This window comes from Chiloscyllium punctatum, chromosome 4 (genome assembly GCF_047496795.1).
Source record: "Chiloscyllium punctatum isolate Juve2018m chromosome 4, sChiPun1.3, whole genome shotgun sequence".
Classification (NCBI taxonomy): domain Eukaryota; kingdom Metazoa; phylum Chordata; class Chondrichthyes; order Orectolobiformes; family Hemiscylliidae; genus Chiloscyllium; species Chiloscyllium punctatum.
In genome coordinates this window covers 104,323,029-104,350,204 of record NC_092742.1, presented here as the reverse complement: position 1 = coordinate 104,350,204, position 27,176 = coordinate 104,323,029, and the positions used below count along the sequence as shown (strand labels likewise).

General features: G+C 42.5%; 1 protein-coding gene across 1 annotated transcript in view; it reads right to left on the bottom strand.

Moving 5' to 3' along the window:
- Positions 1-27,176, bottom strand: part of cdan1 (codanin 1) — a gene marked incomplete at its 5' end in the record, with an annotated part of 113,487 nt that overhangs the window by 19,113 nt on the left and 67,198 nt on the right. The window contains 6 exons of the mRNA XM_072567915.1: positions 9,628-9,706; positions 12,625-12,688; positions 12,948-13,097; positions 16,792-16,895; positions 17,371-17,504; positions 19,431-19,485. Of these exons, the coding sequence (XP_072424016.1) occupies positions 9,628-9,706; positions 12,625-12,688; positions 12,948-13,097; positions 16,792-16,895; positions 17,371-17,504; positions 19,431-19,485 (586 nt within the window). The remainder of the gene's footprint in view (positions 1-9,627; positions 9,707-12,624; positions 12,689-12,947; positions 13,098-16,791; positions 16,896-17,370; positions 17,505-19,430; positions 19,486-27,176) is intronic.

Below are 27,176 nucleotides of genomic sequence, written 5' to 3'. Positions count from 1 at the left end.
AAACATAAAAATAAAACCTGATGAGGAACATAATCTACCACAACCTCAAAATTACATTTTATACATGTTCCTCTTGATCAGGCACACTGAACCAATAGAACATCCATTTATTTCTATCACTAGAGAATACACTTTAAGGGAAAGCAGAGATAAATTCTCTCAGTGACTGACTCAAAAACATCTGCATTCCCCAATCAGTTGGACAAAAGCTACTTAAAATATGAACTGGCAAAGTGACCTTAAAATAGTTTACAATATACCATTCAAGAGTACATAACCTAATTTCACGATTAATTGCCTTCTAGTAATAAGTAGATGATACCCTAGTTTGCAGCCTAAAAAAGCCTGTGTCTCTGCATATTTTCACAATGAGCTGATGTTTTCTGATGCAAGGTTAAGACTGTTGACTTTCTGGTGAGAAGCAAGCAGGCACGTCAAGAAGAGGTATTTGATCTCAGCATCAAGTTCTTCACCTGCACTGGAGCAACAAGGGGAGGGGGAAATCTAAATTACTGCTCAGCATCAAGAGTCCATTTACCTTCATTAGCTTGCTGCACCATGGCTGATCTGTGACCTTGTTTCACTTCGCCATTACTCCACCGAAATTAGTTTTTAATTTGTGATTATTGGTTAAAATGAACAAATCTGAGATGAATTAACAATTCACTTTGCAATAATTGCCATATGCAGTAAAGTTTCAAAGCTCTACTATCCTTTGCATGCAAGTTTTTCCCAACTTTATTCCTGAAACTTTATTCCTTATTTACTTTTAGACTTCGGCCACTTGAGCTAGTCTCCCTAATAAGTGTAAATAGTTTTTTTCTATCTATCCCATTGCTTTCCACCTCGAAAACTTCCATCAAATCACCCCTTACCTTTTGAATTCCAGGGAATACAACCTTAGTTTGCGTGATTTCTCATCAGAAATTAGAGTCCAGTCATCATTCTGCTGAACCTGCATTGCACTCCCTCCAAGACCAATGTATCCTTCCCGTGATATGGTATCCAGGACAACAGTTAGTACTCTGTGGGTTGGCATAAGCAGAGGTTTGTATAGCCAAACCAGGATTTTATTTGTCTTTTATTTGGTTCCATATGAAAGCCATCTCCATGACTATATACAGATATCCAAACCTACCCATGAGATTTTAATGACCTTTACACATGGACCTCCACCATTTCTTGCTTTCCACCATTTAGAAAGATCCCGTTCCATGCTTTTTAAGTCCAGTATTGACGACCTCACAATTGTCTTGACTGGAGTTCATGTAGAAAGTGAGGACTGCAGATGCTGGAGATCAGAGCTGAAAAAGAGTTGCTGGAAAAACACAGCAGGTCGGGCAGCATCCAAGGAGCAGAAGAATCAACGTTTTGGGCATGAGTCATTCCTGAAGAAGGGCTCATGCCCGAAACATCGATTCTCCTGCTCCTTGGATGCTGCCTGACCTGCTGCGCTTTTCCAGCAACACTTTTTCAGCTCTGGAGTTCATGTGCCAATTTTGCTCAGTAAGGTAATGCTTTCATCCTTACAATTTTCCTCATCTTACTACCATTAGCAAATTTGGATGTACAACTTGCAACCCCATCATCTAAGTAGTTAATACATATGGTGAGCTGTTGAAATGTCAACATGGATCCGAGAGATATGGATAATCACGTGCTGTCAATTATAATCTTATTATTTTCTGGTTCCTGCTTCTCAGGTCAACCATTTGACTTCAATTCCATGAGGTTCAACTTTAAGTAACAGTTTCTTACAAGGAACTTGATTAAATGTTGACTGAAAACCCATATAAATAATAATTCATAGACCTGAGTCACCTCTTCACTGTATATTCAATCAGTTTGTCAGGCATGACTTACCCTTTAAAAATCTACACAGGCTCTGAACAAATAACATGTTTCACTGTGTTTAGTCACTTGATCCTCACAACAGACCTGCAAAAGCTCCCAACAAAAATGTTAGACGAAGTGGTCAATTTTTCTTTTGCTTGCCTATCGTGAGATTCAGTCTAAAGAAACAATACCAATATCACAAGAACTCTGGAAGATTATAGTTAGGACACCAACAATAGAGTCATAGAGATGTACAGCACAGAAACAGACCCTTTGGTGCAACTCGTCCATGCCAATCAGATATCCTAACCTAATCTAGTTTCTTTTGCCAGCACTTGGGCCATATCTCTCAACTCTTCCTGTTCATATACCCATTCAGATACCTCTTAAATGCTGCAATTATACCAGCCTCCACCACTTCCTCTGGCAGCTCATTCCATACACGCCAACCTCTGCATGAAAAAGTTGTTCCTTAGGTCCCTTTTATCTCTTTCACCTCTCAATCTAAATCTATTCCCTCCAATTCTGGACTCCCTCACCAGAGGGAACAATTCTTGTCTATTTATCCCATCAATGCCCCTCATATTATAAACGTCTATAAGGTCACCCCTCAGCCTCTGACACTCCAGGGAAACAGCCCCAGCCTATTCAGCCTAGACCATAAGACATGGGGGCGGAAGGCCATTCGGCCCATTGAGTCCACTCCGCCATTCAATCATGGCTGATGGGCATTTCAACTCCACTTACCGCATTCTCCCCGTAGCCCTTAATTCCTTGTGACATCAAGAATTTATCAATTTCTGCCCTAAAGACATTTAGCGTCCCAGCCTCCATTGCATTCTGTGGCAATGAATTCCACAGGCGCACCACTCTCTGGCTGAAGAAATGTCTCCACATTTCTGTTCTGAATTTACCCCCTCTAATTCTAAGGCTGTGTCCACGGGTCCTAGTCTCCTCGCCTAACTGAAACAATTTCCTAGCATCCACCCTCTCCAAGCCTCTCCCTATAAATCAAACCCTCCATCCCTGGCAACATCCTTACAAACCTTCTCTGAATCCTTTTGCTTTTGTTCTTACCTACTTGCTTTAAAACCCAGAGATGGAAACAATCTGCTCCAGCCACTCTTCAGTCCCATCATTTTCTCCTTTACTGTTATTTTGCTTTTCTCTAGCCACTGAATTCATTCCGCATCCAGGTGACAGACTTAAGTTGAACTATATCGTTTGCAACCTTGACGTCATCCTGACTATGTCTATGACCTCATGAAGATTGCCTGTTTCCACCTGCATGTTGTTATCACTTAACCTCATCCCATTTCAGCTCATCTGCTACTAAAGCTCTCATCTTGCCTGTTACCTCCTAACCTGAACATTTTAATGCACTACTCTTCAGACTCCTAAATTCTAATCTCCTATGCTCAGTGACTATTATTGGTTCCTGATTAAGCAATGTATGGATTTTAAAATTCTCATTTTGTTTTCAAATGCTTTGTAGCCTCATCCTTCTCTATCCCTAACCTCTCCAAGACCAGGTAAAATAAATATTCAACACGTCCGTCCTTTCCTTATTTTTATTAATATCATTTATCAGATTCTAATGGGCCCTCGAATGTTCTGATTGTTTCTCTGAATTGCGAAAGATATGCATGTTGATTTTGATATTACTTGCAGGTTTCTTTTCCCATTCCTCTTTTGTAGTTATTACCACTCGTTTTGCCATTTTTCTGACTTCTTTGTGTCTCTCCCAATGTTAGGATATTAGCTCGTTTTATAAGTTTTACCTGGTTAGTCATTCATGGTGAGTTTCTTTTGCCAGGCAGAGTGTATACTTTCCATTGATCTTGTATTCTGTTACCAACAGACAGACTTGTCCCGTTTACTGTGGACAGTCTCAATCTCAGCTCATTAAATCCTAGAAGCTTACTGTTTGTTTCTCTATTTTAAACACACCTTGAATCTTGTTCATATTAAGATCATTGCTTGATGAACATTGCTGTTAAGTAAACCAAATTATATGCCTTCTGCTGGTTCGAGGGTATACCGTTACAGAAAATCATATCACATTCAAGAGATTTGCTATTTTCCTGACATAAGCTTATATGTTTATCCCAATCTATAAAAATGTTAAAATTCCCATTAAACTACTTCACTTGTGTTACATGTGTTTCTAATCTCCATTTTTACAAATTATTTTTGCAGCTACTACCATGGAGCCTATACACAACTTCCATTGAGGTCTTAATATCCTTTCCATTTTACTAAAAGTCTATTTTGCCGACTAAAACATCTCATTCCATCATCTCTCCTTACTGCGATTTCACACTCAATACTAAGACCACCTTTTCCCCTCCAACATCACAACCTGACCATTCAGCAACCATGAATGCCATTTCACATCGTCAAAGTTGAATCTATGCCCACAATTCAATTTCTTCCTGGTATGTTATAGATTTGTACAAAGAACATTTATTTACACTCAACTCCAATATTGTTCTCGAACATAGAACAGTACAGTACAGACCTTTCAGCCCTCAATGTTGTGCCTGACCTTTAATCCTACTCCAAGATCAAACTAAGCTACATACCCTTCATTTTACTATTTCATTTACGGCTCCTTCATTTACGGAGCCTGTCCCCGTTGCTCAGAAGGGAAGGGTGGAGAAGAGCAGAGCAATAGTTATTGGGGACTCGATAGTTCGGGGCACAGATAGGCGGTTTTGTGGGGGCGAGAGAGACTCACGGTTGGTATGTTGCCTCCCAGGTGCAAGGGTAAGTGACGTCTCTGATCGCGTTTTCCGGGTCCTTAAGGGGGAGGGGGAGCAGCCCGAAGTCGTGGTCCACATTGGCACCAACGACATAGTTAGGAGGAGGGCTGAGGATGTTAGGCAGGCTTTCAGGGAGCTAGGTTGGAAGCTCAGAGTTAGAACAAACATAGTTGTTGTCTCTGGTTTGTTACCCGTGCCACGTGATAGAGAGTCAAGAAATTGGGAGAGAGAACAGTTAAATGCGTGGCTACAGGAATGGTGCAGGAGGGAGGGATTCCGGTATTTGGATAACTGGGGTTCTTTCTGGGGAAGGTGGGACCTCTATAAACAGGATGGTCTACACCTGAACCTGAGGGGCACCAGTATCCTTGAGGGGAGGTTTGCTAGTGCTCTTGGGGGGGGGGGGGGGGGGGGGGGGGGGGTTTAAACTATCTCTGCAGGGGCATGGGAACCTAGACTGTAGCTTTAGGGTGCAGGACCTGGAGTGTAGGGAGGTTAGGAACATGGTATCAATCTCAAAGGAGGGTGCCTGTAAACAGGAAAGTGGCTTGAAGTGTGTATACTTCAATGCAAGAAGTATACGAAATAAGGTAGGTAAACTTGCAGCGTGGGTTGGTACCTGGGACTTCGATGTTGTGGGTATTATGGAGACATGGGTAGAAAAGGGACAGGGTTGGCTGTTGCAGGTTCCAGGGTTTAAATGTTTTAGTAGGGTCAGAGGTGGGGAAAAAAAGAGGGGGAGGTGCGGCATTGCTTGTCAAAGATAGTATTACAGCGGTGGAAAGGACGATGGATGAAGACTCGCTATCTGAGGTAGTTTGGGCTGAGGTTAGGAATAGGAAAGATGAGGTCACCCTGTTAGGAGTTTTCTACAGGCCTCCTAATAGTCCTAGAGACGTAGAAGAAACGATTGCGAGGATGATTCAGGAGAAGAGTGAAAGTAATAGGGTGGTTGTTTTGGAGGACTTTAACTTTCCTGATATTGACTGGGAAAGCTATAGCTCACGTTCGTTAGATGGGTCGGTGTTTGTCCGATGTGTGCAGGAGGGTTTCCTGACACAATATGTAGACAGGCCAACAAGAGGTGAGGCCATACTGGATTTGGTTCTGGGTAACGAACCAGGCCAGGTGTTAGAATTGGAGGTAGGTGAGCACTTTGGGGACAGTGACCACAATTCGGTGACTTTTACTCTAGTGATGGAGAGGGATAAGTGTGCACTGCAGGGCAACAGTTATAGCTGGGGGCAGGGAAATTATGAGGCGGTGAGGCACGACTTAGGATGCGTGGCTTGGAAAAGTAGACTTAAAGGCAAGGGCGCAATTGATATGTGGAGCTTGTTCAAGGAGCAACTATTGAGTGTCCTTGATAAATATGTATCTGTCAGGCAGGGAGGAAAGAGTCGTGTGAGGGAGCCGTGGTTTAATAAGGAATTGGAATCCCTTGTTAAATGGAAGAGGGCGGCCTATGTAAAGATGAGGCGTGAAGGTTCAGTTGGGACGATTAAGAGTTATAAGGTAGCCAGGAAGGATCTGAAGAGAGAGCTAAGAGCAGCAAGGAGGGGACATGAAAAGTCCTTAGTTGGTAGGATTAGGGAAAATCCAAAGGCTTTCTATAGGTATGTCAGGAATAAAAGAATGACTAGGGTAGGAATAGGTCCAGTCAAGGATAGTAGTGGGAAGTTGCGTGTGGAAGCTGAAGAGATTGGGGAGACTCTGAATGAATACTTTTCGTCAGTATTCACTCAGGAACAGGACATTGTTGCCAATGTGAATACTGAGTCACAATTAATTAGAATGGACAGCTTTGAGGTATGTAGGGAAGAGGTATTGGAAATTCTGGAAAGGGTGAAAATAGATAAGTCCCCTGGGCCTGTTGGCATTTATCCTAGGATTCTCTGGGAAGCAAGGGAGGAGATTGCAGAGCCATTGGCCTTGATGTTTACGTCCTTGTTGTCTACAGGAATAGTGCAGAAGACTGGAGGATAGCAAATGTGGTTCCCTTGTTCAAGAAGGGGAGTAGGGATAACCCTAGTAACTATAGGCCGGTGAATCTCACTTCTGTTGTGGGCAAAGTCTGAGAGAGAATTGTAAGGGAGAGGATTTATGAACATTTGGATAGGGATAATGTGATCAAGGATAGTCAGCATGGTTTTGTGAAGGGCAGGTCGTGCCTCACAAACCTTATTGAATTCTTCGAGAAGGTGACTAAGGAGGTGGACAAGGGGAAAGCGGTAGATGTGGTGTATATGGATTTTAGTAAGGCATTTGATAAGGTTCCCCATGGTAGGCTACTGCAGAAAATATGGACGTATGGCATTGAGGGTGAGTTGGAGGTTTGGATTAGGAATTGGCTGGCTGGAAAAAGACAGGGTAGTAGTTGATGGTAAAGGTTCATCTTGGAGTGCAGTTACTAGCAGTGTTCTGCAAGGGTCTGTTTTGGGACCATTGCTGTTTGTCATTTTTATAAATGACCTGGAGGAGGGGCTAGAAGGTTGGGTGAGCAAGTTTGCGGATGATACGAAAGTCGGTGGAGTTGTTGATAGTGAGGAAGGATGTGGCAGGTTACAGCGGGATGTAGATAAGCTGCAGAGCTGGGCAGAAAGGTGGTAAATGGAGTTCAATGTGGGTAAGTGTGAGGTGATTCAATTTGGTATGAGTAACAAAAAGATGGGGTACTGGGCTAATGGTCGGATACTTGGTAGTGTGGATGAGCAGAGGGATCTTGGTGTCCATGTACACAGATCTCTGAAAGTTGCCACCCAGGTAAACTGTGCGGCGAAGGTGGTATATGGTGTACTGGGCTTTATTGGTAGAGGAATTGAGTTCCGGAGTCCTGAGGTCATGTTGCAGTTGTATAAGACTCTGGTGCGGCCGCACCTGGAATATTGTGTGCAGTTTTGGTCGCCATACTACGTGGAAGGATGTGGAGGCACTGGAACGGGTGCAGAGGAGGTTTACCAGGATGTTGCCTGGTATGGTAGGAAGATCGTATGAGGAAAGGCTGAGGCACTTGGGGCTGTTTTCATTGGAGAAAAGAAGGTTTAGGGGTGACTTGATAGAGGTGTACAAGATGATTAGGGGTTTAGATAGGGTTGACCATGAGAATCTTTTTCCACGTATGGAGTCAGCTATTACAAGGGGGCATACCTTTAAATTAAGGGGTGGTAGGTATAGGACAGATGTTAGGGGTAGATTCTTTACTCAGCGAGTTGAGAGTTCATGGAATGCCCTCCCTCTTTATGGGCATTTAAACGGGCATGGGATAGGCATATGGAGGATAGTGGGCTAGTGTAGGTTAGGTGGGCTTGGATCGGCGCAACATCGAGGGCCAAAGGGCCTGTACTGCGCTGTATTTTTTCTCTGTTTCTTTCTATGTTTCTATGATCCATGTGCTGATCCAAGAGTCGCTCAAATGTCCCTTATGTATTACCACCGCTGGCAGTACATTCCATGCACCCTCCGATCTCGGTGTAAAGAACCGACCTCTGACATCTCCCCAAACCATTCTCCAATCACCTTAAAAATATGCCCCCTTCATGATAGCCATTTCTGCCCTAAGAAAAGTATGACGATTCATTCTATCTCTGCCTCTCATCATCTTGTACACATCTATCAAGTCAACTGTCATCCTTCTTCGCTCCAATGAGGAAAAGCCCTAGCTCCCACAACCTTTGTTCATAAGACATCCCTCCAGTCCAGGCAGCATCCTGGTAAATCTCCTCTGCACCCTCTCAAAAACTTCTACATCTTTTCTATAATGAAGTGACCAGAACTGGACACACTGCTCCAGAAATGGTCTAACCAGGGTTTTATAGAGCTTCAGCAAAACCTCGCAGCTCTTAAACTCAAACACCCTGCTAATGAAAGCCAACACACCATAGGCCTTCTTAACAACCCTATTGGCTTGGGTGGCAACTTTGAGGGATCTATGGATATGGCCCCCAAGATCCCTCTGTTCCTCTACATTGCCAAGAATCCTGCCTTTAACCCTGCAATCTGCATTCAAATTTGACCTGGCAAAATGAATCACTCCATACTTTTCCAGGTTGAACTCCATCTGCCACTTCTCAGCCCAGCTCTGCATCCTGTCAATGTCCTGTTGCAATCTACAACAGCTCTCCACACTATCCATCACACCAGCAAACTTCATGACTCACTTCCTCATCCAACTCATTTATAAAAATCACGATGAACAGAGGTCCCAAAACTGATACCTGCAGAACACCACTGGTCATCAAGTTCCAGACTGAATAGTTGCCATCAACTACCACCCTCTGGCTTATACGTGTTAGCCAATTCTGTAACCAGACAGCGACATTTCCCTGTATCCCATGCCTCCTTACTTTCTGAATGAGCCTACCATGGGGAACCTTCTCAAAGGCCTTGCTAAAATCCATATACACCACATCCATGGCTCTACCTTCAAAGTGCTTTGTCACATCTTCAAAGCATTCAAAAAGGCTTGTGAGGCATGACTTATCTCTAACCAAACTACGCTTTTCAAGTAATCCATAAATCCTGTTTCTCGCAATCCTCTCTAATAATTTGGCCACCTCAGACGTAAGACTAACTGATCTGTAATTCCCAGGATTATCCCTGTTCTCTTTCTTGAACAAGGGAATAACAATTGCCATCCTCTAATCACCTGGCACTAGATGGACAACGAGAACTTCTATGCAATTATTTTAAACCTTTTAATTTTTCCTTTGCTTGTAGTGCTTAAAGCACAAATTGTAACTTTGACTTCTATAACTTTTGCAATGAGCTTCATCTTTGAAAGGCTGGGGTGCTAGAAGAGATGATAATCACTAAACCTACAACGCCAAGCTCCCGGATTTCCCACCTATCCTGCAATAATTTATAAATATGATTTTCAATCGCTGAAGAATCATTTCTTGCAGTAGTTTTTTGAACTCAACATGACCAAGGCCACCGAGGAGACCGCAACATTTCATGGCATAGATGTTAGGGATGTCTCGTGTTCTTTCACAAAAAAATAATGTTCCATGTTTATGGCACTCTGTACCTGTGATGTTGGCAGAAAGCCATGTACACGCTTTCTCAGTAGCAAGGCGGCTTGTAATACCTTCGGCTGTGCTCAGCACCTATTTAAAAATAAGACTTCATTACTTGCAAACATCACCAGTGATTCAAATAGCAGAAACGCAATTCAAATGCTTTATAGAGGGAGGCGGGGATAGCAACACTAAGACGAGAAGAGGGAGGACAGCTGAGTAGAGGGCACAGTACTAGTGATGGTGAATTAGTCACAATGAGAAGAGGGCAAAGGCACACAGATAAACAGTATCACAGACATCAAAAACTACAAGCACATTTTCAACTCAAACTGTCTCATCCAGGAAGTTGCACTGAGATCTCACACACTTTCCATAGCAGAAGGACTTGCAGAATGTTTTGATGAGTTGGCATTCACACACAGTGGAAATTGAAAAACTCCACAAAGACACTGTAGTCCTAAATGTTTATAAGTCACGGCTAAGACAGCAGCAGGCCCCATCATAGCAAATTCTGGAAGGAGATCAAGGCCTTGGTCATGATCCTGAAGAGTTCCAGAATAACTCAAGGATGAATAGCTGTTAGCGGAGACTGTTAGTGTCCAACAATGGGTTGTGTGTAGTAGCAGACTATGCGATAACAAGACCTGCTGTGGGTGCAGGAGCTAGGATACAGGAGAGTTCAAGTGCTAAAGTAATTGAACTTGACAGTGAGTCCAGAAGGCTGCAGGGTCCCCAAGCAGTAAACAAGGTGTCGAGATGCTGTCTTCCAAATTAAGCTTCGCTGGAGCACTGCAGCAAGCCTGAGACAGAGATATTGGCTAGGGAGCAGGCTGGTGTGTTGAAATGGCAAGCAACTGCGGGCAGAACGTAGGCATTCCGTGAAGTGGTCACCCAGTCTACACTTGGTTTCACCAATGTAGAGGAGACTGCATTGTGAGCAGTACACTAAGAGATTGTGTGAAGTGCAGGTAAAGTGCTGCTTCACCTGGAAGGTATGTTTGGGCCCTTGGAAATTGAGGAGGGAAGAGGTAAATGGGCAGGTGTTACACCTTTGGCGATTGCATGGTAAGGTACTGTGGGAGAGGTGTTGGGAGTGAAGGAAGAGTGGACCAGGGTGTCCCTGAGAAAATGACCCCTGTGAAAGGCAGGTAAGGGATGGGAGGGGAATATGTGCCTGGAGGTGGCAGAAATGGCAGCTAATGATCTTCTGAATGTGGATGCAGATTGGATGGTAGGTAAGGACAAAGGAAATCCTATCACTGTTGCCAGAGGGAAGAGAGGGTGTGAGGGCCGAAGCGCAGGAGATGAGTTGGACCTGGTTGAGGGCCCTGTCAAGGGGTTCTGACCTAAAGAAAATGAGAAGAATTAAAAGGGAAGTTGTTTAGGGTAAGGATGAACTCAGTCAGATGGAGGAGGATGGTGTTGGATGGGGACGGCTCAGGCCTTTGTTCCAGAAATGAGGGGAATGAGCATGTAGAGGGGTTGCCTTCCATATAAACAGGAGGTGGCTACAGTCTGCATTTTGGAAATTCCAAAATTGGCATAAAGCATCAGAGGAATCGGGGAAGTACATTGCCAGGGACTGGACCACGGGAGAAAAGACCGAGTCAAAGTAGAGAGGGTATTCCTAAATAGGATATTTTGCAGTTGTTATCAAAATGTTTTATTCTATTTTCAACAAATGAATCTGGCTACTAAATAAGACCATAAACAAACAATATAAATTTTTTTTTAAAATCACCAGCTAATGGGGGAATTTAAGATCATGACTCTAGGATGCTCTTAAATGTACTGAGTTTGCTGGGGATCCCGCCTCAAAACCTTTTCCACTTGCTTCAGAAGACTGGTAGTTAAAACGGAGACCACTTCCATTTCATTTCAGTAATTCTCTTCAGTAACAAAGTAGCAGTCTCACATTTGATGCTCCCACTGTGGAGCAGAAATATATCATGATCAGGCATCTATAGTGGGATCAAGTGCAGGCCAACACAACCATCCCTGAACCCTTCCACCTCAACAAAAGCAATGCCAGTCACAACTGTTCCCAATGGCAGAAGAGTCTAAACAGAGAACCTAGATTTATAAGAATTGGTAAAAAGAATGAAAGTTATTGTTACACAACAGTTTGCAATCTGGAATGCACTGTCTAAAAGGCTGGTGGAACCAGAGAACTGGAGAATTATTTGCTAAGAAAATCATTTGAAGATTGTGGAGAAAGAGCAGGAGACGGGAACTAATTGGGTAGCTGCCTCAAAAAGCCAGTATGGCACAATGGGCCAAATGGCTTCCTTCTGTACTGTATGAGTCTATGGTGAGTTGAACCAGGTGACATAAGAAGAAGCAAGTAGTGCTTTTGGCTGAAGAATGGGGGTGATATTTGAAGATCAGAGGATACAATTTGGGTCAGAATTAGCAAATTTCCAGGGAGAGAGAAAGGGGAACACAGGACAAGGGCACAGTACCTGTTACAATCCTGATTGAGTAGCCATGATTTATCAATTTTTAGCTCATAATCCAGCTCTCAACAAGCAGGAAGCAAAAACAATATGAATTATGAATAACGGTGGAAAGCCAAGTACAATGCAATAAGATACTGGAACATACACAAGCTTAATGTCCACTGCTATTCATCAGGGTATTCTCAGGTGTCTTGATCTGTATCTTCATATAGCACAGTGCCTCAATAAAATGTTTGACTAGGTACCTACCTAATTCGTTGGCATTGCTGGTAAATTCAGCTTCACTGCATTCCCTGGCAGTCTGTATTTAGTATTTATGTTAGAAATATACCTTGTACTCATGGACATTAAGAATTCCCACGGTTTCAGGCCCTGGATGTCTCTGGTGACTAATTTTCTCTGTTTTGGGTAAGTTTAAAGCTACACCAAAATGATTCAGGTATAAGTTAATGAGATTACCAGAACCTGCTTGGGCTGGGACCAGAAACAAAGTGTTCTCTACCAACCAACCCTCAGGATACAGAATAATTTGAAAAGTTAACAAACCGAGGCAGATGTCTCTCCTGGAAGTAGAACCCTAATTGCTTCTGGTCCCTTTCTGGTACAGAATCTGTAAAGTTGAAGAAAAAAAAATTATTTCAGAAATATTTTAATAATTCTAGATTTGGATCCAAACATCAGATCACAGCATCAGATGAAATCCCGATGTCAAGCCTTTGGAGGGCTTGAGCCTTCAGGCAGGACCTTCAGGTGAAGAATGCACCCCCCTTGTCTTTTCTTACACCATTATGCAGGTTTTCGTTCAAAACGGGAAATGATCACTGAACCTGTACAATATACACATTATCACTCTGATTGTAGGTGCTTACTCTCTGCCTTTGATAATAGCCTGCTTGCCTTCTTCACAGAGTTCACATATCACACTTTCAAGTAGCTCAGGCAGATTGGTTTTCTCATCCTTCATTGCATTTTGCAGCTTTGTTGTCCCATGCTCGACTAGCTCAGACACCAAACTCGCCCTAGGAAAGAATAGGCAATAACTGAGCTTACTCTCATTGTTAAATGCTTTAAAGGAGGTCACCTTGAATATAAAATTTAAACCTATTTGTTTTATTAAAAAGTCACCTGCCCTAAGTCCCATCTTGAACACATGATCAAATTGATACAGAGGAGAACAGTGACAAGATACCAGGATAAGATTAAAATTTTCAGAACTGTAAACGTTGTACACTTTGTTTGGAAGAATAAGGCAGCCACATACACCTTGGAAAACAAATGTCCAAATTTGATGGATGAACAGAAGGGTGCAGGAACATGCGTCACAAAGTCAATACTTTAAAAGAAATCAAAGAATTTAGTTTAATTGAAAAGCAGAAGTGAAGTCACAAGGCAAAGCATGTGGCCTCTGACATCCTCCAGTAGCCACAGCATTTTGTGGGTTTGGTCTGATTGAGCTTCTAGTTAACAGTGACTTCCTGAAAGACTCAACCTTGGTTATGCTACTGAATATGAAATGGTTGTCATTATCTGAATGTTACTTATCACCCAAACCTGATCACTGTTCAGGCCTTGCTGCAAGCAAGCACAAACTGCTTCATTAACTGAGGAGGTGTGAATAAAACTGACATCAGTCAGTCTTACATTGGTGGTGGACAAACTATTGGAGAGGATTCTGAGAGACAGGATTTACGATTAGTTGGAAAAGCATAGTTTGACTAGAGATAGTCAGGTCATGTACAGGATGATTAGGGGGTTAGATAGGGTTGACAGTGAGAACCTTTTTCCACGTATGGAGTCAGCTATTACAAGGGGGCATAGCTTTAAATTAAGGGGGGGTAGATATAGGACTGATGTTAGGGGTAGGTTCTTCACTCAGCGAGTCGTAAGTTCATGGAATGCCCTGCCAGTAGCAGTGGTGGACTCTCCCTCTTTATGGGTATTTAAGCGGGCATTGGATAGGTATATGGAGGATAGTGGGTTAGTGTAGGTTAGGTGGGCTTTGATCGGCGCAACATCAAGGGCCGAAGGGCCTGTACTGCGCTGTATTCTTCTATGTTCTATGTTCATGTCTCACCAGCCTTATTGAAAGCTTTCAGGATGTGACAAAACACAGAATACAGGGTTAAAGGCAGGATTCTTGACAGTGTGGAGGAACCGAGTGATCTTGGGGTCCAGGTCCATAGATCCCTCAAAGTTGCCACTTAGGGCTGTTAAGAAGGCGTATGGTGTGTTGGCTTTCATTAACGGGGGGGGTTTGATTTTAAGCTTATGCAAGGTTATGCTGCATCGCTTTCAAGCCCTGGTTAGACCACATTTGGAATATTGCATTCAGTTCTGGTCGCCTTATTATAGGAAGGACATGGAAGCTTTAGAGAGGGTGCAAAGGAGATTTACCAGGATCTGTCTGGACTGGAGAGCATGCCTTATGAAGAAAGGTTAGAGCACTTCGGCTTTTCTCATTGGAGCGAAGGGTGAGAGGCGACGTAATAGAGGTGTACAAGATGATGACAGGCATAGATAGTGTAGATAGCCAGAGACTTTTTCCGAGAAATGGCGATCGCGAGGGGACATAATTTTAAGGTATTTGGAGTAAGGTTTAGGGGAGATGTCTTAGGTTGGTTCTTTACACAGAGTGGTGGGTGAGTGGGTGGAATGCACTGCCAGCAGTGGTGGTGGAGTCAGATACTTTAGGGATATTTAAGCGACTCCTGAATAGGCATGAGTGATACTAAAATGAAGGGTATGTCGGTTAGCTTGATCTTAGAGTAGGATAAAAAATTGGCATAACATCAACAGCTGAAGGGCCTGTACTGTGCTGTACTGTCTACATTTAATGTAACTGAAATTGTAAAATAAAATCCCTACTTCTGATTTCTGCAGGTAGATCATGGATGAATAGCTGAAGATGCTTGGGCCTGGAATATTACCTTCTGTAACTTGGGTTCTTGTGGCACATTGGTAGTATCCCTAACTCTGAGCCAGCAGGGCTAGGTTCAAGTCTCCCCGTTCCAGAGGTGTGTAATAACATCCCTGACACAGGTTGATTATAAATTATGTGCATGAGTAACTCCTGCAGTGATGTCCTGGGACTGACATGTCTGACTTCCAAAAGTCATAACCATCTTCCCTTCTGCTGGGCACGATAGCAACCAGAGGACAACTTTCCCGGATTCTCAATTACTTCAATCTTACTAAAGTGCCCTTGATGTCTCAATCAGTAAAATGCTGCCTTTACATCAAATGTAGTCAGCTTCACCATGATTCTGAAATCATTCAGCAATACCTAGCTACAAACATATGGAGGTTTGGGGCAGGTGTTTTGTTCTTTACCCAGAGCCAGCAGTGGTGGATCAGTGGGGACTTCTGGTGTGTACCATTGTGGAGACTGTTTCAATCTTTATATTGGAAAAGACAGTAGGGTATATCACAGGTCTCTTATGGTACCTGTGTATTCCTTCTAGTAAGTCTGTGACTAGCGGTGTGCCACAAGGATCAGTGCTTGGTCCAATGATTTTTGTCACTTGTATAAATGATTTGGATGTGAACCTAGGAGGTATGGTTAGTAAGTTTGTAGATGACACTAAAATTGGAAGTGTAGTGGACAACAAAGATCATCTCTGAATAGAATGAGATCTTGATCAAATGGGCCAACAGGCCAAGTAGTGGCAGATGTGAGCTGGATTTCGATAAATGCGAAGTGCTACATTTTGGAAAGGCAAATCAGAGTATGACTTATATACTTAATGCTAAGGTTATGGAGAGTGTTGCTGAACAAAGACATCTTGGAGTGCAGGTTCACAGTTCCTTGAAAGTGAGTCCCAGGTAGATAGGATAGTGAAGAAGGCTTGCTGTTATTGGTTAGTGCGTCGAGTATGGGGGTTGGGAAGTCTTGTTAAAGCTGCACAGGACATTGATTCGGCCACTTTTGGAATACGGTGTATAATTCTGGTCTCTCTACTATCAGAAGGATGTTTTGAAACTTAAAAGGGTTTGGAAAAGATTTACAAAGATACTGCCAGGGTTACAGGATCTGAGCTATATTGAGAGGCTGAATGGGCAGGGGCTATTTTCCTGGGAGTGTCAGAGACCGAGGGGTGACTTCATAGAGGTTTATAAAATCATGAGGGGCATGGAGAGGGTAAGTAGACAAGGACTTTTCTCCAGGGTGGGGAGTCCAAAACTAGAGGGTATAGGTTTAGGGTGAGAGGGAAAAGGGACACAAGGGGTAACTTTTTCATCGCGAGGGTGGTGTTTGTACAGAAGGAGCTGCCAGAGGAAGTGGCGGAGGCTGGTACAATTACAACATTTAAAAAACATCTGGAGGGTATATAAATAGGAAGAGTTTAAAGGGATATGGATCAAATGCTGGCAAATGGAACTAGATTTATTTAGGGTATCTGGTCAGCATGAACAAGTTGGAACAAACTGTCTGTTTCCAGGCTTTTACATCTCTATGACTCAAATGTAACTTTAATAGGAAGATAACCAGAATAGGCCCATGAAGGGCGCAAGACTCTCCCCTCCATATGCATTAGTGAATGTATTTTGTTAAAAATGGATAGTTTCAAATGTCAGCGCTTCTGCACTCGAAAGAGTTTTAAATATATATTGATAATATGGCATTGTAAAGATATGCATTATTTCCTGCAAAAGGTATCTGAAATATGGCATTTTAAAACTTTTTCTGTCATATTAAGTAGTATTATTGCTTACTTGATGTGCTTTACACAGTTTGATCCAACTCTTTCAGCCACAAACTCAACTGTTTTGCGAAGAGATGGTGGTTGATTGTGAAAGAAAGCCTCTTCCAATTTCACCTAACCAGCAATCAGAAACATAACATTAAGCACTTGGTGTAAGTGATCTCCTCCAGCAGGAGGTATTGCTTCTGCTTTGATTTATGGTCATGCTGCAAAAAGCAATCTGTACCATGAGAGAGTAGCATTTCCACAGATGCTGGAAAACTTGGTAGACCCAAGAACATGCAAGGAACCCGTCATCCAATAACACTTATTGAAATGTGAATGATTGTGCATGTTTATCTGGGGTTACATGAAAACACTGGAGACAATACATCTACTATGTGTGAGAACAGATACTTGTCTTTACTGGAAGAAAATGTTTGACAATCTGAGGTACTGAAACTAAGGAAATAAGGCAAACCTATTTGAACAGACACCAAAATATAGTGGACATTTAATGCAGAATGTCAACATAAAACAATTGAGACACTGTCTTGGAAAACATCAAGGTAGTAGGTTCTCGGCAGAGGATTCCTGCGTTCAACATTACCTGGAGTTTCTGCTGTGATTGTACCAAAGTCGGTACTGAAGGTTCTGCTGCAGTTGGTGTGATCTTTCTCATGTACCCTCCATTTTTAACCCCACTACCAGCAACGTAGGAAGCCAACAGCTTGCGCAGCTCACCTGCAACACAAGACCTGATGAAACATCTGAGCATGGCTTACATGAATTGGCACAACTTGTTAGTGGTTAACTATCACACATTTTGTGGTTGTTCCTACCTAGTTCGCAAGTTGTGTGGTAAATAAATTAGATAAACTAATGAATGGAATGTTAGAACAGCAAATACATGTGAGAGCTTGCATTTTGCATGGTTTCTGATCACATTATGCTTCCACGGAGATACACTTAAGAGAAATTAAACACTGTGGCAGGAAAAGATTAAAGTAAGAAAGCTATGACAGGCCATCAACTGAGCAACAGACTGTGGAGCTGCCTTACTGAAAGTGTAGTTTCTAACCAAGAATCACAGTTAATGGACGAAGTAGAGCAACATTTTTGTTTTAATTACTGGGGAGGGATATGAAGTCAAAATAGGAAGACAGAGTTCAGATGCAGATCTACCAAAACCTAATCAAATGGAAGAAGTGGCTAATGGGATTCTGTTCCAAAAGTGAAAAGTCAATATTCATTTGTAAAATAAGACTGAAACCAAAACTAGTACATCAATGCCATACTAAAAAGTATGAGCTTAGTTTCCCAGAGAAAAGAAAACAAAACCAATGTTTCCTTGGATCTTAGATCTAGAGAATGTGCGTCAACTTGAGTTTAGATTACTTACAGTGTGGAAACTGGCCCTTCAGCCCAACAAGTCCACACCAACCCGCCGAAGCGCAACCCACCCCTACCCGTTCACCTACATTTACCCCTTCACCTAACACTACGGGCAATTTAGCATGGCCAATTCACCTAACCTGCACATTTTTTGGATTGTTGGAGGAAACTGGAGCACCCAGAGGAAACCCACGCAGACAACGTGCAAACTCCACACAGAGAGTCACCTGAGGCGGGAATTGAACCCGGGTCTCTGGCACTGTGAGGCAGCAGTGCTAACCACTGTGCCACCATGCCGCCCAGTGAGTTGTCATACACCACACCATCGCAGAAGCCCTAATGGTAAAGTGACTTGTGATACACTAATAAAATAAGAGGGGTGCCTTAAAATATCACTTTTAAATAATTTATGGCCTCTGTTTCCTTGTTCTCAATGCTAATGTCATCTTTGAAAAACATTGTAAGTCAATTAAATGTGACTTAAAAGCAGAAAACACCAATACATTAACTATTTATCTTTTCATTGATGCTGCCTGAATATTTTTGACATTTGTTTATATTTTAGATTTTGCATCTACAGCATTTTGCTTTTGTAGTCACCAATGACTTATTTTTCAACATCTATTGGGTCATGCTAACCCTGAACCTTAGTTTAACTGTTAAAAACAATTTTACAGTTTTCAGTCACACTCAATCCTCTTACTTCACAATACAGATGCAACAGGTTACTTTTTCAGAATGTCTCTTGGATCTAGTAATTATTACATTGATTACAATCACAATCATTTACAGCACAGGTGATGGTCATGAAGCCCTCTAAAACAAACCAGTCAGTTTGTCCTTTGTCCTGTGTCCTGTTTCATTCCCATAAACGTGCAAAGTGTATTTCACTCAAATTCCTATGCAAGCTGCTTTTGAAATCATTAATTATACCAATTGATCACTCTCATAAGCAATGAGTTCCAAATAATTACAACTTACCATGTTAAGTAACTCTCCCTCATAATCCCCTGTATCTCTTCCCCCAACCTTAAATGCACGTCCCTTCCTACTTGTACTATCCATCTGGATAGGCTAATCTTTGTTTACCTTATGTAAACCCGGTACAATCATGTACACCTCAATGTAACCACTCTTTTTGAAATACCTTCACAATAGAACTCAAAATGAATTCCAGATGTGCAGTAGCAGACAGATCAAGCAAATGTCTATATAATTTTCTACCTTTAGCACAACCTCCTCTAACACATCTTCCAATGTTGAGAACATACTCACTCAGATAAGGACAGCAAAGATACAGTAGTTGTTGGTCAACCAGTGGGATGGAATCCTGTAAAAGAAAAAGCACACACCATGCTCAGTCTAACTTGATACATTTCTTGGATATGGACCTCTATTATAAATTACGCTGCTCAGGGTGAAATGATATGTTTTCATCTTTAATGTAGCAAACCAACTAAACTTCACTGTACGTCTGTAACTTCCCCATTTCAACCAAGGCCTGGGAAAACAAATGGATGGATGCTTTCCCAACAGGGAAGTGTAAATAATTCCAAATATTAATAGAGCTGCAATATTGTTTTGAAAATAGGTCTTTTTGTTGTCCATTTGGCTTATTATAGCACCAATCATTGATAGTCCACAAACAGAATAGACTCAAGTTCTTTCTTTAAATATTATAAACAAATTAATATTTATATTAAAAAGGCTGATGCAACAATATGCCAAAAATTGTCTGACATTACAACAGAGATGGGAGATCATTGCACTGTCAGCATTCGCTCAACAACACTAAACAGTAACATTGCATCATCTGATTTTCCTTTTTTCATATCTTTCAAAAGCTGTGGGGTGTTGCTGGCAGAGCCAGTGCTTATTGCCTAACCTAAGTGGCCCCTAGACCATGATGATGAACCATCTTCTTGGGGTGGGCCTACAGGGTTTAGGTACACCTACAGCATTAATGGTCCTGGAATTCCAAAATTTTGACACAAAGACAGTGAAGATATAGCAATATAGCTCCAGTTCAGGACTCCATTTGGCATGGTGGTGTCACTTGCAGATGGAGGAGTTTCCATCTGCACTCTGTTCTTCTTGGTGGTAGACAACTCAGCTTTAGGTGCTGTCAAAGTCGTCTTCATAAGTTGCTACCGTACATGCTTTTGATAGCAGAGATGAAGGGATTGAATTGTTTATGTTATGAATCTTTTAGCAATCAAATTCTGGAGGTTGCCAATCTTATTGTTTGAGTGTTGTTGGAAGCCATGCATTCTTCTGACTAGTGGCTTGGGAGGTGAATAGGATTTTGGGGGGTAGAGCAAATTATTCACCACAGAATTCAGAACTTCTACTCTATCTTTGCAACAATGATATTTGTGTCATTGAGTCAAAGAGTTGTACAGCATGGAAATAGACCCTTCTGTCCAACTCGTCCATGCCAACCAGATATCCCAACCCAATCTAGTCCCACCTGCCAGCACCCAGCCCATATCCCTCCAAACCCTTCCTATTCATATACCCATCCAGATGCCTTTTAAATATTGCAATTGTACTAACCTTCACCACTTCCTCTGGCAGCTCATTCTATGCACGTAATCACCCTTTGCATGAAGAAGTTGCCCTTTAGGTCTCTTTTATACCTTTCCCCTCTCACCCTAAACCTATGCCCTCTAGTTATGGACTTCCCCACCCCAGGGAAAAGACTTTGTGCTCAGTTTAGTTGTGTTTCTGTTCAATGCTGACCTTTAGGATGCTGATGATGGGGGATTTGGTTATGGTAATGCTGTTGAATGTCGATGGAGGATCACCAATACTTTCAGTGTGATAGAAATTGGCATTGTTTTGTCCTTGTGTAACACAAATGTTACTAGCCAAGCTTGAATGGTGTCCACTGAACCAGTCTGATCCCTGTAATATGAGCTGAATTGTGAATGGAACTGACAGCTGTGCAATCATCGAGCATCTCCATTTCTAAATTTATGACTTTATGACGGATGGAATTTTATTGAAGAAGCAGCTCTAGATGGTTAAACCTAGGGCACTAATCTCCAGCAACATTAGCCATCTTCCTTTGTACATTGGTATTGCTTCAACCACTTGGAGAATACTCCTCAATTCCCCATGACTTACTAATGGTCATTAATGCTATCTTGCGGTCTGGGTAATGCAAGACCTCAATGAAAACATCCAGACCTCCAAACAGTACTCAGTTCTGAATAATGATCAAAGTGATGTTTCATCTGACAAATATAGCCAAAGTCAAGCTTATGGCACCCATGGACAGCTCAGCTGTGCAGTGAGGTGTACAAGGAAAACTGGAAGCGCATCAATGAAAGGTGATCAACCGTTAGGGGTTAGATAGATGTTGCTGTAGACATGTGTCTTCTATTTGATGCAGGGCAAAGGATGTCTTTGACTAGCTGTAGATCTGTCTGACAGGGGAGGGCAACCTGCCAGGAATGTGGTCCACATTGGCATGACTGACATAGGCAGAAAGGACGTTATGGTTCTGCTAGATAGAAAACTAGCAAATAGGACCTCAAGAGTACTAATCTTCAGATTACTACAAATGGCACAGACAAGTGGATACAAGTAAGCAGATGAAGAAAATGGCTGGAAAGATGGTTCAGGAAGGAAAACATTAGAATTCTGGGACCAGTTCTCAGGAAGTTGGAACCTGTATAGGCTGGACAGTTTGCATCTGAATAGAGCTAGGATAGTATTCCAGAGGGTTGCTTGCTCGTGCTATTGTCGGGGTTTGAACAAACTTGGCAGGTAGAAAGGGAGACAGATCACAATAAAATAAGGCAAATTAATAGGCAAGATCAGAGCAAGGAAAAAAGTAATAAAGTTTAAAATCAGGATGTCTATGCATGCCTGTGAATGTGCACAATAATCAAATAATATTGAAGAGTTACAGGTAGAATACATTGTGAAATTATGCTGATTTGGCTAAAATCAGATAGTTGAGTCAAAAAAGGGCAGGACTGGAAGAGATGCATCAGGTGATACGGAGGCAAGTGGGTGTGGAAATTTGGGAGGTACTGGCCATAATTTTCCAGTCTTAGCATTTGATACCAGAGGAGTGGAGATTTGCAAACATCATTTTTTTTGAAGAAGCATGTAAAGATAGGCAAAGATTAACTTCAGTGATGTGGGAAATTCTAGAAGCAATAATTAATAGTCACAAGAACATCTGCATAATAATTAAAGAATCCAACAAAACATGGATTAAGGGAAAATAGTGTTGAACTAACTTGTTGGAATATCCTGAAGAGGTAACAAAGAGGGTTGACGAGGGTAATATGGTTGTTGTGGTAAACATGAACTTCCAGAAGGTATCTGATATATCTGTTACACAGCAAACTATTGGCAGAGTTATAGGTCATAGAATAAAAGGGATAGCAACAACATGAATACAAATTTTGCCATGTGACAGATAGGAACAGTACTGAATGACTTATGTTTTTTCAAGCAGGAGAGAATAGACAGTGGAATTTACCAGGGGTCACTTCTGGAACTGTTACCTTTCCTGATAATTATTAGTAATGTAAGCTTTAGTGTACAGGGCACAATCTCAAAATTGACAGTTAACACAATTTGGAAGCACTGTCAACTAGAAGGAGGAAAATGCAGAACTTCAAAACAACAGACAGATTGGTGGAATTGACTGACAGATGGCAGATGAAATTTAAGGCAGAGAAGTGTCAAGCAATTTATTAAACGAGAAGAACACGAAGATACAATACAAAATAAAGAAAATAAATCTAAAGTGAATGCAAGAGTGAATGAACCTGGGAGTACACATGCATAAATCATTGAAGGTGGCAGGACAGGTTTATCAAGCAGTCAATAAAATATAGTACCTAGACTTCATTAATATGGGTGTAGAGCATAAGAACAAGGATGCTTTGTTGAACTTGATAAGGCACTGGTTTGACCTCAGCTGGAACAATGCATTCTGGACACCACACTTTAAGAACATGAAAGTAACAGAGAGGGTGCAAAGATTCACACGGACAAATCTAGTGATGAAGAATCTCAGTTACGCAGATCGGAGAAGTTGCGACTGCTTTCTTTGGAGAAGCGAAAGTTGAAAACTGAGCTGTTCAAATTCAAGAGGGGTCTGCATGAATAGTTAGAGACAAACCGTTCCACTCTTGAAAGGATTGAGTAAGAGAGGACGCAGCTTTAAAATAATTGGCAAAAGAAGCAAATGCAAGAAGAAAGAACATCACAGTGAGTAGTTTGTGTCTAGGATGGACTGCTGAAAACGTCGTGGAGGCACCTTCAATTGAGACAATCAAAAGGAGAACTAGGTTATCACCTAAAAATGAACAATGTGCAGGATTAGAGTCAGAAAACAGGAAAATAGCACAAAGTGAAATGCAGGGACACAGGCTGAACAGCCCTGGCTCAGCTGTGACTTAAATCCTCATCTTCAGCTCACTAGCTGAGGTCTCTGAATAATGAGTCCACTATGCGACTTATTCATATGGCATTGTTGTCAATATTTCCTGGAGTTCCTCCATCTTAATTGCACTGGGCAGGTGAGGAATGGAAGACACGACCAGCAAAAGGTTGAACTTGGGTAGGAAAGGCTCAAAGAATGGTCCTTGACAGTGTCTAACCAGGACCTGCATCGTGAAATAATATGCAATTTGAAATAGACTATGCTTCTGGGACATTGACAATTCAGCAATGATTCAATATTACACATCTCATTATCTGTTTACTTCTGGGGAGAATGAGAAACTATGTGTCTTTCAGAGTGCAGCTTATGGAATGATGGCAATGTTATGGAGTCAGGTCTACAATCTATTGTTTTGCATACTTGGAAGATTCCAAAATACATTGGATATACCTATATAATTTTATGACATGGAGAAAGACAGCCAAACCAAATCAGGAGAAAGTAAGGACTGAAGATGCTGGAGAGTCAGAGTTGAAAGTGTGGCATTAGAAAAGTACAGGTCAGGCAGCATCTGGTAAGCACGAGAGTCAACATTTTGGGCAGAAGTCCTTCTTCAGGAATGTGGAGGGGAAAAGGGGGCTGAGAGCAAGCTAAGTGGGAAGGCGATAGGTGGATGCAGAGGGGAGATAAATGTGATAGGTCGATGGGTGAATAGGTGGAAGGAAGATGGACAGATTAAGAGGGCAGTGTCCAGTCAGAGGGTTGGATGTGGGATGAGGTGGGCGGAGGGGAGATTTGGAAACTGTTGAAGTCGATGTTGATTGGAGGGTCCCAAGGTGGAAGATGGGGTGTCCTTCCTCTAGTTGGCAGGTAAGTTTGCTTTGGCGGTGGAGGGAGCCCAGGACTTGCATGTCACTGAGGGAGGGGGAGTTGAAGTGGTTGGTCACAGGGCGGTGGGATGGTTTGGTGCACGAACCTCTTTGCTAGTTGGCTTCCTGTCTCCTTCATGTAGACCAGAACACACCAAGAATAATAGATGCAGTAGATGAGGTGGGTGGATTTGCAGGAAAATCTCCATTGGATTCGAAATTATCCTTTAGGGCCTTGGACGGAGATGAGGGCACAGGTTTTACACCTCGTGTGTTGGCAAGGAAAGGTGCTGGGTGTGGAGGGGGTTGTGGGCCTAACAAGGGAGTCACAGAAGGAAACTCCCCTATGTACGTTCCATTGAGATCATTCCCTCCACATCTCCTTAGTTAGGTCCACGCCCCCACACCAACCCACCCCAGCTACTGCGTCCATTGCTCCCAATGTGGTCTTCTTTACATTGGGGAGACAGGAAGCCACTTGCGGTGCAGTTCAGGGCACATGTCTGGTACACATGCACTAAACCCCATCGCCATGTGGCTTAACACTTCAACTCCCCCTCCCACTCTGCTGAGGACATGCAAGCCCTGGGCCTCGCCCATCGCCAAACTCTAGTCACCCGACGCCTGGAGGAAGAACGCCTCATCTTCTGCATTGGAACCCTCCAATCACATGGAATTAATGTGAGTTTCACCACTTTCCTCATTTCCTCTCCCACCTCCCTTCCCCATCTTATCCCAGATCCAACCTCCCAACCACCCTCTTTAACATGTCCTACCTGTCTATCTTCCTTCCCACCTATCCACCCTCCTCTCCGACCTATCACCATCACACCCCACCTTCATCTAATTATCGCATTCCCAACTACCTTCCTCCCAATCCCACCCCACACCCCAATTTATCTCTCAGCGCCCTTGAGACACTCCTTCATTCCTGAAGAGCCCATGCTCGAAACATCAACTCTCCTGCTCCTCAAATGCTGCCTGTTATCCAGCACCACACTTTTCAATATGGATGGTAATGGAATAGTATAAGTCAGATGGGCTTCAGACAGGTTTCACAAGTCAGTGCAACATTGAGGGCCGAAGGGCCTGTGCTGTGCTATGTTCTATGAATGCACAATGCCAGACTCTGCAAATAATCAGTTCCAGACACTGGTTTAAACCTTTAGCAGAGTAAAATTAAACAAATTATCCTTCAAACTCAAAAAACCTTTCTTTTAAGCCCCATTCACACAAACAAACAGGGTTGTGGGAAAAAGAAAAAATAAAAACTGGCCAGATTTCTTAATAGTTTTCATGATATATTGTTCCACAGGCATAGATAATGGTTCTTTGATTGATTACCTGAAGATGTCGGAGGACTGCAGATGCTGGAGATCAGAGTCAAGAGTGCGGTGCTGGAAAAGCACATCAGGTCAGGCAGCATCCGAGGAGCTTGAGAATCGATGTTTCAGGCATAAGCCCTCCCCGATGAAGGGCTTAAGCCTGAAACGCCGATTCTCCTGCTCCTCAGATATTGCCTGACCTGATGTGCTTTTCCAGCACCACAGTCTCGTATCTGAAAATGTTGATCAGGGTTACCTTTACAGTTCATTCAGATAAAGGCAGCAATACTCAGAACTTAGTTTTCAATTCTCTGAATTTCCAAGAACTTTTCATGGGAGATTAAGTGGGGAGCTCTCAAATTTTCATGCTGTCACATAAACTGCCAGATTCCTCTTTATTGTTACAGAAAATCAATTCAAACTCTGGCCACTCCCTGACAGATTAACCAGCTCCTCCACAGGTCTCGGTTAGCATTCAAACATCTCCATCTGCTTCAGCACAAAATGAAAAAAGACCAAACAAGCTTTTGTTTATTCATGAGGCCAGGCCTGGCAGTTTATTGCAGATTGGTTCCTGATCTGCAGATGCTTCGTCAGCAGGGAAAAGCATGATGTTTAAATAGACCACAGAAGTTGGCTATTAGTGAGGTCAGTACCTGGGGATTGGTTCCAGCAAGCCTGGAAAGCCCTGATTTGCCTTTCCAAAATGCAGCTCCTCACATTTATCTAAATTAAACTCTTATCTGGCACTCTTTGGCCCATTGACTCATCTGATCAAGATCCTATTGTACTCAGAGGTAACCTCCTTCATTGCCCACTACACCTTCAATTTTGGTGTCATCTGCAAACTTACTAAGAACATACCTCCAAATGTTCACATCTAAATCATTTATATAAATGATAAAAAGCAGTGGATCCAGTGCCAATCCTTGTGGCACTCCACTGGTCACAGGCCTCCAGTATGAAAGACAATCCTCCACCAACACCCTCTGTCTTCTCCCTTTGAGCCAGTTCTGTATCCAAATGGTTAGATCTCCCTGTATGCCACGTGATCTAACCTTGCTAACCAGTCTACCATGAGGAACCTTGTTGAACGCCTAACTTAAATTCATGTAGATCACACCCACCCCTCTCTGCCTTCATCAATCCTCTTCATTACTTCTTCAAAAAAACTCAATCAGGTTAGTGAGACATAATTTCCCTCACACAAAGCCATGTTGACTATCCTTAATCAGTCCTTGCTTTTCCACGTCTGGGTATGATCTACATGGATTTAAGTAAGGCGTTCAACAAGGTTTCTCATGGTAGACTGGCATCACGTTAGCCAATCTCCAGTCTTCTGACACCTCATCTGTGACTATCAATGATCCAAGTATCTCAGCAAGGAGCCCAGAAATCACTTCCCTAGCTTTGT